This window comes from Triticum dicoccoides, chromosome 6B (genome assembly GCF_002162155.2).
Source record: "Triticum dicoccoides isolate Atlit2015 ecotype Zavitan chromosome 6B, WEW_v2.0, whole genome shotgun sequence".
NCBI classification, from domain to species: Eukaryota; Viridiplantae; Streptophyta; class Magnoliopsida; order Poales; family Poaceae; genus Triticum; species Triticum dicoccoides.
The window spans coordinates 607627219-607645410 of NC_041391.1; the positions used below are offsets into that span (position 1 = coordinate 607627219).

The 18192-nt window shown below is 44.4% G+C and overlaps 1 protein-coding gene across 1 annotated transcript; it reads right to left on the minus strand.

Annotated features, from left to right (window-relative positions):
• Positions 1-365: 365 nt before the first annotated feature.
• LOC119321931 (MADS-box transcription factor 22-like) lies at positions 366-6955 on the minus strand. Its single transcript, XM_037595439.1, has 8 exons — positions 6510-6955; positions 4630-4708; positions 3652-3713; positions 3456-3555; positions 3325-3366; positions 2211-2252; positions 1950-2104; positions 366-773 (listed from the first exon to the last, which is right to left on the minus strand). Exons 1-8 carry the CDS (start codon positions 6689-6691, stop codon positions 749-751), a joined length of 687 nt encoding a protein of 228 aa, XP_037451336.1. The 5' UTR covers positions 6692-6955; the 3' UTR covers positions 366-748.
• Positions 6956-18192: the final 11237 nt, after the last annotated feature.

Genomic DNA, 18192 nt, shown 5'->3' on the forward strand with positions numbered 1-18192 from the left:
AGTGATATTTGAATGCAAAACCGCGGCTGTACAATGGCTGAACAGCAGTCGCACGGCCACCGGCCGGTTTTACATATTCGTTTTGGACCATCTGTTGGAGTTGCTCTTTTATTTAAATCTCCTTCTTGGGCCATCTGTTGGAGTTAAGCCTCTTTCGAAGATGTAAAAAGCACTTTTTGGTGCTTCAAATTTTTACACCAGTTTAAAGCACCAAAATATACATCATTTATTGGAGATGCTCTTAGAGGGGCGGATTTGCTAAGTTCAGCACAGCTGTAGGTGGTCTGACATCAATAAATTCCAAGATAACATGCCCTTCAACTTCCCGCCAAAAAAAAAAAAAAAACTTCTGAGCGTTGTTCAACTTTCTTTTTCATCAAAATATTACTTCCTCCGTCCCAAAATATAAGATCACTTGAGCTTATATAATTTGAGACGGAAGGAGTAGAACGCTGACCAAGACATGTATTTATAGAGCATAATCTAAGATACCGGCATGGTACATACATAACATGGATAGTGTCAACAACGATGAACATCAGGTAGCTCTAAAAGTTTAGTCAAGGTCCTAGCAAACACCAACAGTTAAAACGGGGGCATCACATCATGCAGCCACAAGGATGATAAATCAGGTTAACTGATCTCGCTTCCGCCGCAGGATTATTGCAGCCCAGGTTTATCCATAACCCCAAGAGCTTCTTCACTGATGCTGCAGCTCCATGAGGAACCGAACGGACGACAACCGTTGTTACTTCCACGGGAGGCAGGGCAATCTGCAAGAAATTATTGTAAATAGTAAATGTAAAATGAGCAAAATGCTAAGTTCCTTCACGAAACAGGGATACAAAAAGAACGGAGGGAATAATAAAAAAATAAACTTTGGTTGGTTTAAAAATGCACCACACATGTTTCTGCAAAAATTTACGAACCATGTATCTTTCAGTGCTATCGAATCAATCTTCTGTAATTTAAATTGGTACAACTGCAAGCAAAATTGGTTTTTGTAGTATCCTGCATCAAATGGTTATTCAAATTTTCCTGGTAAAGGAATGGTTATTCCAAATAGCTAAATATGCCATCCAATTATCTAATTTGACAAGCGCAAGAAAAAGAGAGATATGACATGAGATTCTACTATTTATCAAAATCAAAATGATGAATATCCCATGTGAATATGTTATCATGAGTTTGCAGGAAAATTAAAAAAAACATATGCTTAGCACTACTACGTAACTCAAAAATATGATTTATTTCTAGTAGATGCTAAGATCATGTCAATAGTAGTTTGCAATTTGAATGGTTCCAACTTCACAGGGGTGCCAATTAATCAGTATGAGTTTGCAATTTGAATGGTTCCAACTTCACAGGGGTGCCAATTAATCAGAATTAGGCTCAAATCCAAACCGAAATATATTTCCTCTGAAATCCTACATATGTGGATTAGTGTTAAACTGCTAATAGGGGTTAACCTAACCTAAATACAGTCTGGGTCCAGGCTTAAGTCTAACAGATGAATACAACCAAAATAAAAGCAAATGAACAGTGGGTAGGTTGCAGACTCCCGTGGAATATGAATTATAACGTCTAGGGTTATGGATCCCAATCTAAACCTCTTTGAGTAAATCAAAGTTCTAAGCTAAATAATGGATATATTAAAATTGTTCTAGTATTTATTCTTTTTGAGAATTTATTAACACAGCTCAGCTCATATGATCATATCCACATCAATATCAACCAGGAAGCTGCGATCCATATCTATACCGCTGTCCACTGATAGATACCAAGTGACTAAGTACAGAACTAATCCCTCCATACCATAATATAGGACGTTTTTGCAAGCTAACATAGCTTGCAAAAAGTCTTACATTGCGGGGTGGAAGGAATATATGGATCTACATTAAAAAAGACTTGATAATTTCGTAGAAGCGACATCGCTCTTGGAAACTCACCCTAATTTCAGGGAAACATCAGAACCATCATCATTATCCTGTGAGCTTCCGGAGTGTAATGCAGTCATGACAGATTCCGAGGACTGTCCATCTTCAGCAACAATATTTTCAGTATCAGCAACCACTAGCTTGCCAGCTGTTGGAATCTGGCCTACCTGCATCCAGATAAAACAAAGCAAATAGAAATTAGTATCCAGATGGACTGCACTGAAAATAACAATACAGATGTTGACTAAAGAAAGTTGAGTTTCAAGTACATACTTGGTTCCTTAGTTTCATGTTCTCCTCTGCCAGCTGTGAACTCTGTGGTACAATATGCAAGTGGCACAACATTTATTAGTTTTACAACTTATATCTACACACAAGGGTACTTCAAAAAATAAATCGACATTCTACCGTTCATCTAATTCTCTATGTGTTTAACTTCCAACAGTTTTCAAGCAGTAAGTGCAAGCTTTTCCCTTCATATAGGCATATAGCTGCCACAATGTGGAAGGTAGTCCTTATTTTGCATGCTAGATTGGTAAATGATGACAGATCAACTAGAACATACTCCCTCTGTCCCAAATAAGTGTCTCAACTTTGTACTAACTTTAGCACTTATTTTGGGACGGAGGGGGTATATAGCTAGCCATTGAGTTTTTTATTTCGTCGAATGGGACTTATTCCTCCCTCTTCAAACCAGTCAAAACAATTAAGTTTATATAAGGTGAAAAGGGACAGCAAATATAACTAACAGTATGGTCTGCTAAACTGAAACCATAAGTAGAACATAAAAATACATCAAAATGTTAGAGGTGGATAAAGTAATGTATATTGGATAAAATAAAATAAGAATATTTAGTCATTTACACATGTAAACAACAGAAAATAATATACTTTCTTGCTTTGGTACTGAAAGGCATAATAAAGTTAAAAAGACTGTCCACATATGCAAAAACTAAATTGTCGTACTATCTTCTGTCTGGTTTAAGCACTCGATCACATGGTCTGTTATATTTGCTTGCATCTTTTAAAAGGATGGTGCTCAAGAATTCAGACTCTGAACATATCCCTATTTTCCTATTTTAGTAGACAAGGCTCCAATAAAGTTGCAAAAATCCAGTTGTACTATCTAACCACAAAAACATGAATAATTTCTTCTTTGTTAGCGGACAATACACTAAATTATTGTTTATATACAAAATATTCTATTAAGAATGAATCAGTGGTTGTAAAAATGTAAGAAATTAATGTAACATTTGGTTTCTGAAAACATGAGAAGCATGTGTAGATGAACCTAAACCAAAGTATAAGGCTTTATTTATTTAAAACAAAATCCATGGTTCTTCACCTAAAATAATGACTTCAAAATTGATCTTGCAATAAGTTGTACCTTTCGATGCAGTTCATTTATCTGTTCCAAGAATTGTTGATCCTGCAAAATCATACAGCCCACTAAATAGTTGCTCTTTTTGAGCCTGATTAGAAGGGAACTTTGAAAAATGACATGTTCAGTCACCGTACTTTTGTCTGAAGCACCCTGTGCAGACCAGTTTCTAGGTTTTTCTCCAACTGCTGGAGTTCATCAACACTCAACCCCTCAAGCTCCTCACCTCTCATCTGTCTATAGGTTGGACAAGAATTGCCATTATTATATATGGAATTGCAAAATAAATTCAGCATGGATCACGTAAAAAAATATAATGGGGTAGAACATAACCTTAGTCGAAGACTAGCTTCTGCAAGCTGATCGTTCAAATTTGCATACTTGCTATGCTCTAACTGAAAATAGAAATGCGCCAGCATGTCAGTACTAATTTGATTAAGAAACTTAACTCAACCAAATCGCAACTACCTTCATATACCAAGAGGAGTTTATAAATGAATACTATCAATGCATTCAGAAAAAGCATTAATTATCATATTGCAATAGCTGATAAATTCTTTTGCCTATATTGTGCCCAAGGGTTCTACTTTATAAAGTGTTGACATCCATCAATAAAAACAAGGAAGAGAAGTATACCATTTTTTTACAGCTATCATGAACAATAGCAGGCCTATATATCATTAGATCATACCCCCTCCGTCCCAAAATAAGTGTTGTGGTTAACTAAAACCACGACAGTTATTTTGGGACAGAGGGGGTATTATATGTGGCCGATCACCCAACTAAAAAAAACTTGAAAAGGGTATAGAAGATAGAGTGCGAGCTTTTGGCGGGCGACCTCCATGGAGGTGGTTATTTTTAAAAATTTGATAATTAGATTTTGGAGTTTCAAAAAAATCTGAAAAAAATTCTACATATATATATCATCTTCAAAAATTGCATACATGTAGGATACATCCATATGAATGTGTATGATTTTTTTTCAGAATTTTTGGAACTTCAAAATATGAGTTTTTGACTTTTTCAAAATAACCACCTCCATCAAGGTCGCCCGCCATTGGCATTTTGCGATAGAAGATACTGCTTTTCAACTTTCAAGTATTCTTTATAGCAAAGTTTCGCTTCAATGGTTTTAGATGGGGAAAATGCATTTATACGAAGGTTTGTGCTAGATTAGGCCTTGAATATAAGATATTTTATTTTGGGCCACATCCTTATATTGCTTATGTAGATTCACAAGTATTTGGACACTACAAACACAGAACTTCAATTTGCTGGCTAACATCTCTGAGGGTGAGAAGTGATTATTACGTTCAAGTCAAGAGCAGGCTGGTCTGTTTTCCCCAGGTTCTTAGAATGCGTGCTGTACTTGTCGATGATCTCATTCATACTGTCCAAGGAAAGGCAATATCAGTACGACATGAAGCTACAACTAATCAATAAAAAAGGAAATGACTAAAATAACAGTGATATAGGGATGTCAGAATTATACAGGGGCATACTAGGTACATTAACTATAGTCACTTTGACAGTTCATTGTAACAATGACCATCAAATTACTAGAAATCACTAACAAGAGTATGAAGTTAGGTTAAAGTGAAGACTGAACTCTGATGTTAACCTGCACACAGGACTATAGTCACTCTGAACTCTGAACTCTCAACTCTGATTTAAATTATTCTTTAAATTACCTAAACAAGGACTAATTACTTGTAGCATTCAGGTTCATAGAAGTTTAGTAAATACTATAATGCACCGCCGAGGAAATTAATGCTGGACTCAAATGTCCTTACATTTTGCTTCTACAGTTTACTGCTAATAAGAGTTCTAAGTCATAGTACTTTCCTTGTAATGCTATGTTAGACAAATGCATGGTTGTCGATAATTCACTGAAGTTGGCATGCACCAGTATGATCCATAATCATCCAAGAAACTTAAAACACGGGAGACTCCTCAGAAGATTGCTATTGTTTAACAAGACAGTTACTGTTTCAAGTAAAAGAAGTTGAGACCATACACACAGCTTCCTCAGCTAAACAAATGATCCCAGGAAAAGAAAACTCAAATATGATTTTGGTGATAGTGTATCATTTGATTAGCTGAGGAAGCTTTTCAATGTCAACACATATACAACAACTAAGACTATATCATCTTTAATAGAAAAATTCAGTACGGTGACATGTAAAGGCAGCACATAATAAGTTAAAGGAGGCTGATGCGTCATTTGAAGGTCCATAAGAATCTCGTAAACAAACATGATGCCCAAGATGCTACTGTGTTAGAATACTAGGTACAGTAGCTAACAACGGCAAATTATCCCCCAACGGCCACACGGAACGGCAGAGAATGGGGACCTGAACAAAACAAGTGGAGGACATCAGCACAACAATCTATGGACCACAAATATATATATCATTGCTTTCTCCCGTCGAGGAAGCCTTCACAGCCAAACCCAATCTAAGGAAGAAAAGAAAAGAGGCGACGAACAATGCGTGCAAGAGTACAAATAATATCTCATCGAACAACAGTAACCGATATACTGCACAGAACACGAAGTCCCATTAGAATCAGCGGGCGATGCGACGTACGAGTAGCAGCACATAAAATCACAAGTCCGGCCGTACGTACGCAATTAGCAGGCGCAACTTTGCCCCACCGGAGCACTCGAGGCGCGCAAGAACCGACGATAAAACACCGCGACTGAAGATGCATAAACATACGCAGCAAATATAAACAGAAGCCGCAGCACTCGCAGAGGCGCGCATGCTCGTAACACACCGCTCGATCGGGAAAAGAAAAAAGAAAATCAACAGAAATGTGCAACCAGCTACAGGAGTATGACTACTACAGTAAACAGAAATAATTAAAATCCCCATTTCGGCAAGAAAGACGACATCCGGGAACGTAACCAGAAAATCCGCTGCGGGCGGTGCCAAGCAACGCGATCCGCCCCGCCAGCACGTCGCATGATCCCCGCCGGGCGCGCGAGACGCGGAAGAGCACGCGAAACTGACACGGGACCCGCGAGAAGGCGCAGCATGAACCCTAGACGAGCCGGATCCTGCGCCCGGAAAGGCGGGAGGGGAAGAGAGGCGGGCAGATCTACATGCCGTCGCGAGAAGACGAGACGAGAAGGGACGGGAGGGGAGGAACCGAGGCGAGCGAGCGGCGCGGAGGAGGGACGTATGCACCTGGAGCTGGCGAACTGGGAAAGCTTGCCGGTGGAGGAGAAGACGATGAGCGCGACGTCGGCGTCGCAGAGGACGGAGAGCTCCTCGGCCTTCTTGAAGAGGCCCCGGCGGCGCTTGGAGAAGGTGACCTGCCGCGCCGCCGCGCTCTCTATCCGCTTTATCTCCCTCCGCTCCCGCGCCATCGCGTCTCCTCCTTCTCTCCGCACCCGACCGACCGATCGATCTCCCCGCCCCCTCCCCCTCTCTCACCCCGCCACCGCCCGCGCCGAGGCAGGCAGGCTCGGAATACCGTGCTGGCGCGGCTCACTCGTCGATGCGGCGGTTGCGATGCGATGGGGACGGAGGGAGGGATGCGAAAGGAGAGGAGGGGAGAGGAAAGGGGGAGGTGGAGTGGAGGAGGCGACGCGGGGGGTTGGGGTCTCGAGACGGGGACCAGCGCTAGCTTTGCTCCGATTGGCAAACGAGGGAGTACTACTAATAAAAACCGGGCCAACCGCGGCCCGGGCGAGCCCACGCGAGGATTTATTAGGCGCATAAACAAAGCGATCAGGACGTTAAACCACGCAAGCACGGGGGGAGGGCCCTGCCGGCCCAGTCATTTTTTATGCATGCGACACGCGACTGCGGCGCGGGGCCCGCCGGAACGCAGAGGGGAGTGGACGGCTGGCTTGGCTACCTAGTTGGGAGTAGAGTAGCTGGGCGGGGGGATGGGAGGGGGTGGGTGGGTGGATGGATGGGGGAAAGGGGGGAGGAAGGGGAGGGTGCCGGAAATGGAAAGGATGGCGCGGCCGGACCAGAACAGTACTGACTGTAGCAGGATGGGCGGGACGGAGGAGCAAGGAAGGAAGGGATCGAGGGAGGCCGGAAAGGAAAAGGGAAGCCAGAGCGTGGCAGCAGAGTAGAGTCGTAGGGGGATTGATTCCTTTCCTTGCTGCATGGGCATGGGCAGCAGTCACGCACGGCCACGGCCGCGTACGCCACTGCAGACGCCCGGATTCCCTGTTCCGGCCACCACTCTGTGGCTTGCATGGCTCCCTCCCTCCGGACTCCAGAGGATCACTCCCTGGTTTGTTCTCGCTTCGGTTTCCTTTGGCTGCATGCGGGTTAGGCGGCCTGTTCCGGCCACGATTCTTTGCGCCGCGCTGCTGGCTTGGGTGCTCCGGACCCGTGCTTCTCTTTTTGCCTCGTCTCGTTTTCTTTCCTGCCTGTAGGTCATTTGCTGTCTCTTCTTTTGTTAGGCCAACTCCAGCGCGTGGGGTAAATTTCGTGTTTTGACCCTTTTTTATACTATTTCAGGATCTGACCCTACTTCGATTTTTTTTGGGATTTGACCCTTTCGGCTACCGCCAGGCACTGTGGCGGTAGGATTGTACAACCTACCGTCAATGGCCCTGACGGTAGGTGCCTTGACGGCGCCTGACGGCCGTTTGCCGGGCCTGACGTGGAAAATGACCTATCGCCAGGACCCATGGCGGTAGGGTACTGAAGCCTACCGCCGGAGCCTCTGGCGGTAGGGTCCTGTGTGGTGGATAAGATGGGGAGGGGCTGGTTTGTGGGCCCCACCATCACTCTTCTTCTTCACTCATCTGCTTCCCCATGCTCAGCTCCTCTCCCCCCTCTCTCCCCCTCACAAACCCCCACTAGATCCCCTCCATTTGCTTGAGATTTCACCGGTGGATCCGGATCATTTTCATCACCCAAGGTACCTTCCCCATTTTCCCTCCTTTTGATTGGTTGAGATCTTTGTTTTGTGTGGATTTGATCACCTCTTTGCAAACCCTAGGTGTTGATCTTGTTGTGTGCATTTATGATGCATTTATGGCTAGGGTTAGTGTTAGTGTTAGGGTTAGGGTTTGGGTTATGTTGGGAGTTAGGGCTATAGTTGGTATGTTGGGGTTATGGTTAGGGTTAGGGTTAATGGTTAGGTTAACTTGAGTATGAATAGTAGTTACTTGTTTAATTTGTGCAAAATTTAGTTAATTTGTCCATTTGAGTTGGTTGGATGACATATATGGATTGATTATATTGTTTCCAATTTCTTAGATGCATAAGCTCGTAAATGTTCATTATTTGGACAAGACGACATTTATGCTTGAAAATGACGATGAAGGGGAAGAGGCTATGATTTTTGACACAAGTCCAAGCTTTGATGATCTTGTAGTTAAAGTGAGAAGCGTGTTACATTGGAATGACCCAAATGCCGAGGTTAAGCTTATTGGGAGGTATGACGTTGGATTGGGAGTAAAGTCCCGATTAAAGAGTATGCCCATCACCTCCCAATTGTATTGGAATGTCTACAAGGAAAAAGTAGACGCATCACAAGACAAGTCTCTTGAGATCTTTGCCACAAAGGTTGATCCTCCTCCTCCCTTGCAAATTGATCTCAACCGCAATCCATCCTCCCCAATACATGATGATAGTGCCGAGGTGTATATCCCCAATTGTTCTAGCCAACCACCGAGTAGCCAACCCAATGAAGATCATATGAATGCTAGCGCCATAGTACTCTGTCATGATGCTATTCCTCATGTTGAAGAAGATGCTATTCCTCATGTTGAAGAAGATGCTAGTGGTCATGTTGATGATGATGCTATTGTTCCTCAAGAGGATGCTTACTCGGAGAATGAAGAGATCCATTACAATCCAATTGGTAACTTGGATGTCATTGTGCGGCAACAAGACATGGACCGTACCCTCCCTTATAACCGTATGTGTGGGTATAACTCGGATGACGAGGGTCCGAAGGAAGAATTGGATGAGGATGGGTTGACTGCGCAAGAAAATGAAATCTACAAGAAGGTGACCGGCAAGGAGAGAGGGCCGCCGTTGTTTAGAGATGTGAGTCTTGAGGACAATGCAGTCGTTGACGGTGGGCTGAGATTCTGGTTGTCTGAGCCAACGTCATGCCCCAAATTCAGTGGTCCTCGACCAGAAAATGAGGATGAGAATGCTCATTTGAAGAAAGGCATCAGGTTTGGTTCTTTGGTAGAGTTCAAGATATGGTTGTGTGACTATGCCATTAGGAACCATGGGCCGTTTGTTATTGGTCATTCAAATCAAAAACTTCGGTACATAGTCAAATGTGACCAAGAAGGTTGCAAATGGAAGGTCCGCGGTAGAAAAATCAAAGAAACCGGGCAATGGGTGTTGAAGAGTCATGTTGGCACTTACACGTGCGTACCCCCGGACAAGGACGACCAAAGCGAAGGACATCGTCAACTCGCGTCTGAGTATCTGGGATACAAATTGTTGCATCAAATAGCACATGATCCAACTGTGAAGGTCAAGTTTCTCATGTCTTCGATTGAGGAACTTTTCGGGTACCCGGTCAAGTATTGGAAGGCATGGATGGCGAAGGCAAACACTATTAGGATGTTGCATGGTGATTATGAGGCCGCATATAACATTCTTCCTAAGATGTTGGCAGCCATTGCTCATCGAAACCCGGGAATGCGCCATCGGGTGGAGTCAATTGACGGAGTGTTTCGTCGTGCCTTCTGGAGCTTTGGACAATGCATTGAGGCATTCACGTATTGTCGACCAGTCTTGTGTACATTCTTGACCGGCAAATACAAGGGCACATTGATGGTGGCAATGGCCCACTCTTCAAATGATAACGTGCTGCCGATGGCATTTGCCTTGGTGCCTTCGGAGCACGATGATAATTGGGAGTGGTTCATGGGGCATGTGAGAACCAAGGTGATAGGCATGCGAGAGGTATGCATTATATCGGATCGCCATCATGGGATTCTCAAAGCAATAGACGTTGACATTCCCGGTCTTCCAAAGCTTCAACACCGTTGGTGCATGAGACACTTTGTTGCAAACTTTTACCGGGCATGCAAGAGCAAGGAGTTTTGCAAAGACCTTGCCCTTGTTTGCATTGCATTCAACACCGACACATTCAAAAGCCGATATGATAAACTCCTCAAGGCTTTGGAGAAGAACAAAGGGGGGGGGAAGAATTCTTGCTTAGGCACGAGCCGGATAAAGAAAAGTGGTCACGCGCTTACGATGAAGGAGGCATGAGATATGGGGACATGACAAGCAACATGGTGGAATGCTTCAACAATGTGTTGAAGGGTGTCCGTTCCTTGCCGGTGACCGCAATACTCAAGTACACTTTCATCTATCTCAGCGAGTACTTCATAAAGCATTCTGAAAGCACGGCCAAGTGGATTGGCGAAAAGATGGACTATCCATTCAAGGTTCATGATTGGTTGTTGCATCAAGCGTGCAGGTCTGCCAAACAAGTGATCAAATATAATGAAAAATAAATGATTTATCAAATCGATGAGCCGGGTGGGACAACAAGGGACGGTAGGTCTTATGGTAGAGTTGCTTACGAGGTGCACATCAAAAACCGTTGGTGCCAGTGTGAGAGGCCACACAAGTATCATTGGCCTTGCTCGCATTTGATGACCACAACATGGGCGAGAAACTTGCCCCTATACGATGGCACAACGGTGCGGTTGCATGAGTTCACATTGGAACGAATAAGGTTGACATGGGCGCCTTGGTTCAATCCCTTCCTTGATGCCTCATAGTGGCCTGAGTATGTTGGGCCAGACTGTAACGCCCCGGATACAACTTTCCATATTCGTAACTCCAACTCTTGCCTTTTCCGGAGATGCTATATGATATTTCCTCCGTGGTTGGGTTTTTGTCTGTTGTTTTGCATTTTGTTCTTGTTATGCATCTCGTCTCATGTCATCATCTGCACTTCATCTGCATTTCATCGGCATGTTTTTCAAAACTTGCATCCGTTCGGGTTCTCTCCATTGTCCGTTCGGAGTCCAGACACAATCGCACGCGCCCGCGGCACCTCCGAAATATATTTTATTAGTGGCATAAAAACGTTCTCGGAATGGGTTGCAACTTGTCGTGCGGTCTTATTATAGTGTAGACAGGCCGCCTGCCAAGTTTCGTCGCATTCGGAGTCCATTTGATAGCCCAACCGTTAAATACATAGCGGTACCGTTGCCGGTATCTTCGTCGGAAGTTTGAGTTTTCGAAACAGTCGCCGGGCCTCACTTCTCTTCTCTCCTCCCAGTCCGAGGCCTCTCTCCACAGCCCACCTATGCCTAGCCTAGTCTCCCCTCTGTCCGGAGCCGCACGATTGCGATCGTACGGCTCGAAAACCCCTCCTAACCCCCAAACCCTAGCTGCTTTTGCTATAAATAGACCCCCTAGTCCATTTTTGGACATCCCTAGCCTAATCCTAGACCTCCACCTACCTCTGGCCTCCCCCTCGGGATCCCCGCAGCTGCCAGCCGCCACTCCCCTCCATTTCCGCGCCTCTCCAACCCTGCTCCGCCACTTGGCGCCGCCCTCCAGCCTCTCAGCGCGCGCCACGTTGCCCTGCCTCCCCGTCCCACCCGCCGAGGGCCCGCCGAAGCCCAGTTCGGGCCCTGGAAGCCCATCGGTGCCCGAACTGTGCCGCCTCCCCTCTCGCCCGAGCAATCCAGATCGGGAGAGGAGCTCCTGATCCCGATCATGCCCTGCGTCGCCGTTACAGCCTCCCTCGTCGGAGCCGCTGTCTCCGCCGTCCCAGGTCGCCGCCTCCGTTGTCTCCCGCCCCTTCTCCTCCTTCTCTCCCGTTCTGCTCTCCTCCTCTCTCTCTGACCCCGTCGCTCTCTCTCTCTCTCGCACAGGGTAATCGGCCCCATCGCCGGAGTTAACGTCGTTGACCCCGTCGCCGGCCTCCTCGCCCTCGGTCTTTGCCGGATCCGGGATCCCCGACCCCGGATCTCCCCATTCCGGCCAGAGCAAGGCCCTCCTCGCCTGCATCCCCTCGCCGCCTCGCCGTTGCAGTCTCCGCCGGTCGCCGCCGCCACCTTGGACCCGTCCCGATCGGATCAGGAGGACGACGCCTCCTCCCTTGTGCGTGGGCCCCAGCGCCCCGGCCCAGCGCGCCGGCCTCCTCGAGGACCAGCCCAGCGCCGGCCTGCCCAGCTCCTTCGCCTCCTGGGCCAGATCCAAGCCGGCCCGCGTCCGCCCCCTGCCAGCCTCACCTCACCTCCAACCAGGCCACGGTCCATGGGTGAGCAGCCCCTTCCAGCTTCCCCCTCCTGTACACTAGCGGGCCAGCCAGTTTCGGCCTGCTTCTGTTTTTTTCTAGATCTGTGAATTTAGGTTTTTCCAGGAAATTACAGATTTGCAGAAAACCCCCTGTTATTCATGCATTTAATAACTCACATAATATGCATCATATGTAAATAATTTATATATGTAAAATGCTTAGAATTTTGTATAGATTAATAATATGTCATTTTCATCCCATGTTAAAATGTTTAACTTGCTGTTTATTTAAATTTGCTAATATGCCATGTTAAAATGATTTATTTCATAACTAAATAACCGTAGCTCGGAATTAAATGTTCTTTATATGTAAATGGGGTAGAAAAATGCCTAGTTTAACATGGTCCACTTTATGTTGCTGTTTAACAACATTAAAATTGTGTTTAGGGAAGAACAGTACCAAATTCATAAATATGCATATGAGGTTTTTCCGGAATTATTGTTTGTTGTTTCCGGCCTCATTTAAACTTGCCTAGATAGGTAGTTTCATTATGTTTCACCCCCTTGCCATGCTAATAACATTTAATATTGTTGGGTACATAACCGAGATCAAACTAAATAATTGATGTGGTGTTTTGTCAATATGCAACTCATTGCATATTGAGCTCCACTTAACTTGTAGTCTTGTTTGTTGCACTTTGCCATGCCATGCCTCTTTAAACCGGACATGCATCATACTTGTTTGTGCATCATGCCATGTTTATGCTCGTGCATTTACCATATTGTTTGTTTCTTTCCGGTGTTGCTTCTTAGATCCGGTAATGTTGCGATTGTGAGGATTCGTTTGACTACTCCCATTCGTCTTCTTCATGGACTCGTTCTTCTTCCTAGCGGGATTTTAGGCAAGATGACCGCTACCCTGGATCTCACTACTATCTTTGCTATGCTAGTTGCTTCGTTCTATCGCTTTGCTGCGCTACCTATCACCTGTTTATCAAGCCATCCCAAATTGCCATGAACCTCTAACCTTTGACACCTTTCCTATGCAAACCATTGCTTGGCTATGTTACCGCTTTTGCTCAGCCCCTTTTATAGCGTTGCTAGTTGTAGGTGAAGTTGAAGATTTCTCCATGGTGGACAGGATTTTGGTTGGGATATCACAATATCTCTTATATTATTAATGCATCTATATACTTGGTAAAGGGTGGAAGACTTGGCCTTTTGCCTAGTGTTTTGTTCCACTCTTGCCGCCCTAGTTTCTGTCATACCGGTGTTATGTTCCCGGATTTTGCGTTCCTTACGCGGTCGGGTGATTTATGGGACCCCCTTGACAGTTTGCTTTGAATAAAACTCCTCCAGCAAGGCCCAACCTTGGTTTTACCATTTGCCTCACCTAGCCCTTTTTCCCTTGGGAGTCGCGCATCCCGAGGGTCATCTTTATTTTAGCCCCCCCCCGGGCCAGTGCTTGTCTAAGTGTTGGTCCGAACCGAGCCGCCTGTGGGGCCACCTCGGGGAAACTCGAAGTCTGGTTTTACTCGTAGCCTGTCTCATCCGGTGTTGCCCTGAGAACGATATATGTGCAACTCCTATTGGGATTGTCAGCGCATCGGGCGGTCTTGCTGGTCTTGTTTTACCATTGTTGAAATGTCTTGTAAACCGGGATTCCGAGTCTGATCGGGTCTTCCTGGGAGAAGGTATATCCTTCGTTGATCGCGAGAGCTTGTCATGGGCTAAGTTGGGACACCCCTACAGGGTATAATATTTCGAAAGCCGTGCCTGCGGTTATAGGCAGATGGGAATTTGTTAATGTCCGGTTGTAGATAACTTGACACCAGATCCGAATTAAAACGCATCAACCGCGTGTGTAGCCGTGATGGTCTCTTCTCGGCGGAGTCCGGGAAGTGAACACGGTTTCTGGGTTATGTTTGACGTAAGTAGGAGTTCAGGATCACTTCTTGGTCATTACTAGTTGACGACCGTTCCGCTTGCTCTCTTCTCGCTCTTATTTGCGTATGTTAGCCACCATATCATGCTTAGCCGCTGCTGCAGCCTCACCACTTTACCCCTTCCTTTCCCTTTAAGCTTTGCTAGTCTTGATACCCATGGTAATGGGATTGCTGAGTCCTCGTGGCTCACAGATTACTACAACAATAGTTGCAGGTACAGGTTCATGCGATGATCATGATGCGAGAGCGATGCTTGCTTGCGTTGAGTTCTTCTTCTGCTTCTTCTTCGATCAGGGGATAGGTTCCAGGTCGGTAGCCTGGGCTAGCAGGGTGGATGTCGTTTGAGTTTCTGTTTGTGATTCATCCGTAGTCGGATGATGCTCTTATGTATTGTGATGTTGTATTCATGTGGCATTGTACGCCTTATGTATATATCCCCATCTATTATGTAATGTTGATGTAATGATATCCACCTTGCAAAAGCGTTTCAATATGCGGGTCTATCCTTGGTGGGACCTTCGAGTTCCTTTTGGATAGGGTCGCATATTGGGCGTGACAAGTTGGTATCAGAGCCTCGACCGACCTTAGGAGCCCCCTTGATTGTTGGCCGTTGTTGAGTCTAGAAGAAAACTATTTTGAGTCTTAGGATTATATATATCGGAGAGTAGGATTCTTTTTACTCCTCAGCCCCCTTCGTCGCTCTAGTGAGGTCTCCTGACGTAGATGTTTTGTCTTTCCTCTCCTCAAATTTCACTAATTTTTTTTAGGATCACGCGGGTATCTTGGAATCGTTCCGATGGTTTTGTGACGAGAACATTGTTCTTGGTGCCTCCTATCTATTATGTGGCTTTGACCCGGTGAGTTGAGCTCCGAGGTGTTGTCGTCATAATTTTATCATTGCAGTTCTGGAATACCTGAGTTTTGCCGACATCGAAAATCTCTTTTATGCAGTTGTTGGTGAGATAACCTCGACATCACCCAATACTGGGGAGTTCGGGAGTATTGCCATAACTCGTATAACGGATGCTTTTCGAAGGTTGAGGTACACGATTTCCAGAGTTTTCTTGGTTATGTGTTGACGGATGGATACAGCTGGATGTAGGAATTGTTAGTTTGGGTGAGATATATTGCTTCCCCTGTATCCCCAACATTAGATTGCATATCCAGAAAGTTTCGGGAGTTTATAGGTGGGAATTCAAGTAGCTCCTAGAATATCTTTTCGACAGATGCATGATATGAGATTGGGGTTCGACGTCTAGTGGTCCGCCTTTCCACGGTCATTTTTACAGTGGTCTCGTTGTGTCTTAAAGAACCCTTGGCTATGCTAGTTTGGGGACACTTCGTATGTCATGTGCACTGCCTTGTACATGATGGTGTTGTACACTCGAGCCCGTGTGGGCCCCACCACAAAAACTTCAGACGGAATCTCTATCATATGTTTGTTCCGGCTTATTCTGCAAGCCAAATCCTTTGTTTTGTTTTATTTGTGGTATTCGAGTTGCTTCAAAGTCAAATGTTGAATCCATACCTTTCCTAAATGGTGTTCTCATATTGCTATGTGAGTACTAATCCTTCTTGATCATCGAGGTCGTCATGTTAATTCTTCTCCAACCGGTGTGCTTCTCTTCAAGTGGAGCCGATCATTTTTAACATCCGCAAGATCAATTCTAAGGTTTCTCAACGGTGTTTGTTCCATTTTCCCCAAGATGCCTTTGTTTTCCCACCCTCCCACCCTTTTTCTTCAAGGACTCAGATATCTTAATCAAGTATCCATCTTATGGATGTGAAGTCTCTTCACTCTTTTCAATCAATGTTCTTATCCGGTGATTTCCCAAGAACATGCTCAACAGTTTTAAGTTCATCATCCTTCATTGTTGTTTCTTCTCTGGTGGATCCACTTCAAGCTTTCAGTGTTGATCATATTCCTTTCCTCGTGTCAAATGCTTTCTCATGCCGGTGCACCTCTCAATCACTCACCTCTTGCTATTCATGTGTTCCAGAGTGTTGAAGATATCTTAGAAGGTTTGTGTTTCCATTCTTAATCCGTTGAATCTATTTGGAGATCATTATCTCATTCAAGCTATTTAATTCAACCGGTGCAATCTCTCTTTAAAATCATTTCCAACAGTGTTTTCTTTTTAGTGGGCCCTAACCCACAGGTCTTTTCCCAGGATCTTACCTGACTCTTCTAATTATTCCGGAGCTATTCCAAATACTTTTCAGAGTTTGACGTAAGAATGAATTTTCATCAGTCATATTCCTTATCCTAGATCGCTTTCAGAATATTTTCATCGTTGGTTCATCATTTCTATTCTTCTTTGTTCCGGAGTATCTCAACAATTCATGGTGGTTCTCATCATCATTCTCAACATGTGAAGACCGAAGAAGAGTTTCTCGTAAATCTTGCTCCATTCTCTTCAAGATTCATGGTTCTAGCTTGATGCCATCCTCTCATAATTGTTTTCGATTGTGAGAATTTTTTTTCATCCATCCGGAGCAATTCAAGAGTCTTTTCAGATTGATTCTTCGTAGCCCATCATCTCAGAATTATTCATTCAAGCTTTCAGCTCTCGTTCTCCAAATCATACTGGTGCATCGTTCAAGTATTATCTAATCAGCTCGGGATCTCTGCGTTCACTTGTATCTAAATTCTCTCAAGTATCTTCGTTCATTTTCAAATTCTTCCCAATGTTTCTTTATCTTTTCTTCATTCATTTTCAATTCTTACGGTGGTTCGTTCAAGAGTTCTCTTTTCTTGGTTATCATTCTAATTCATTTGATCTTTCCAGTCCTACCGGTGGTTCATGAAGACCTTCTCAAGTTTGCGATATGTCACTTCTCAATCCTTTTTCAAGAAGAATAAGTAGTATGTCAAATCCGTTGCTTGTCATTAATTTAAATTGGTGAAGGATAGGCATAACGTAATTCTTATTATTGTTTCATCCAAGTAATCTAGTTTCTTCTTTCCGGAGTTGTTCATCATGTCACATTTCCCAGTTCGAGATGTTTCATCTTTTCTTTTCCGGAGTTCCAAGTTTTCCACATTATCTCGTCGCGAAGCTTCATCTAAATCATCACAAGGCTCACCTTGTTCTTTCAACTTCTCTTTCTTTCTATCATTCTTTCATTACCGGAGTTCTTCATGGAGGCTCTACATGATGGTTCATCAAGGATTCCTTTCATTCTCATTTTGTTCTTCAAGACTTCTCTCGAAGTTATGACCCGCTAAGCTATACTCTAAAATAAACATGGTGCTAAACACATGTTTTGTTTTGAGGCGTTCAAGTATTCTTCATCTTGCATTCCGAAGTGCAATCCTTTCTACCTTATCTTTTGAGATGGTGTTATGTCACTCTTGACAATTTCCCTTCGTGATTCACAAGTTGTCAAGAATGAGATATTGTGAATCCATCATTTTCTCTTCGATCATGAATTGTTTCAACCCATATTAATCTCTTCATTGGAGTTATCTTGTGTCATATTTCACCTAAAGCCTTCCCTAAGGGATGTTGCTATTGTGGTGCTTATCAATGATCCAAGCTTTCTCCATATCCTTCTCTGTGAAAGAGGTTTTTCATCTCTTCGTTGTTCTCAAGCAAGCAATTGTTTTCGTTAGTGGCAGAATGTCACCTCATAGTCTTGAGATGTTTTCCATAAGCCCACTACAAACTTGTCCTTCTCGTTGTTGATTTTCCAACAACCCCGTTGTAATCTTC

What these genes read in the sequence shown, in the direction of transcription:
- LOC119321931 (XM_037595439.1), bottom strand. Translation starts at nt 6,691, where the DNA reads ATGGCGCGGGAGCGGAGGGAGATAAAGCGGATAGAGAGCGCGGCGGCG. An exon ending in AGCCTGCTCTTGACTTGAAC is followed by an intron (nt 3,714 to 4,629) that starts GTAATAATCACT and finishes TTCTATTTTCAG; the next exon opens with TTAGAGCATAGCAAGTATGC. An exon ending in GATGTTTCCCTGAAATTAGG is followed by an intron (nt 774 to 1,949) that starts GTGAGTTTCCAA and finishes AATTTCTTGCAG; the next exon opens with ATTGCCCTGCCTCCCGTGGA.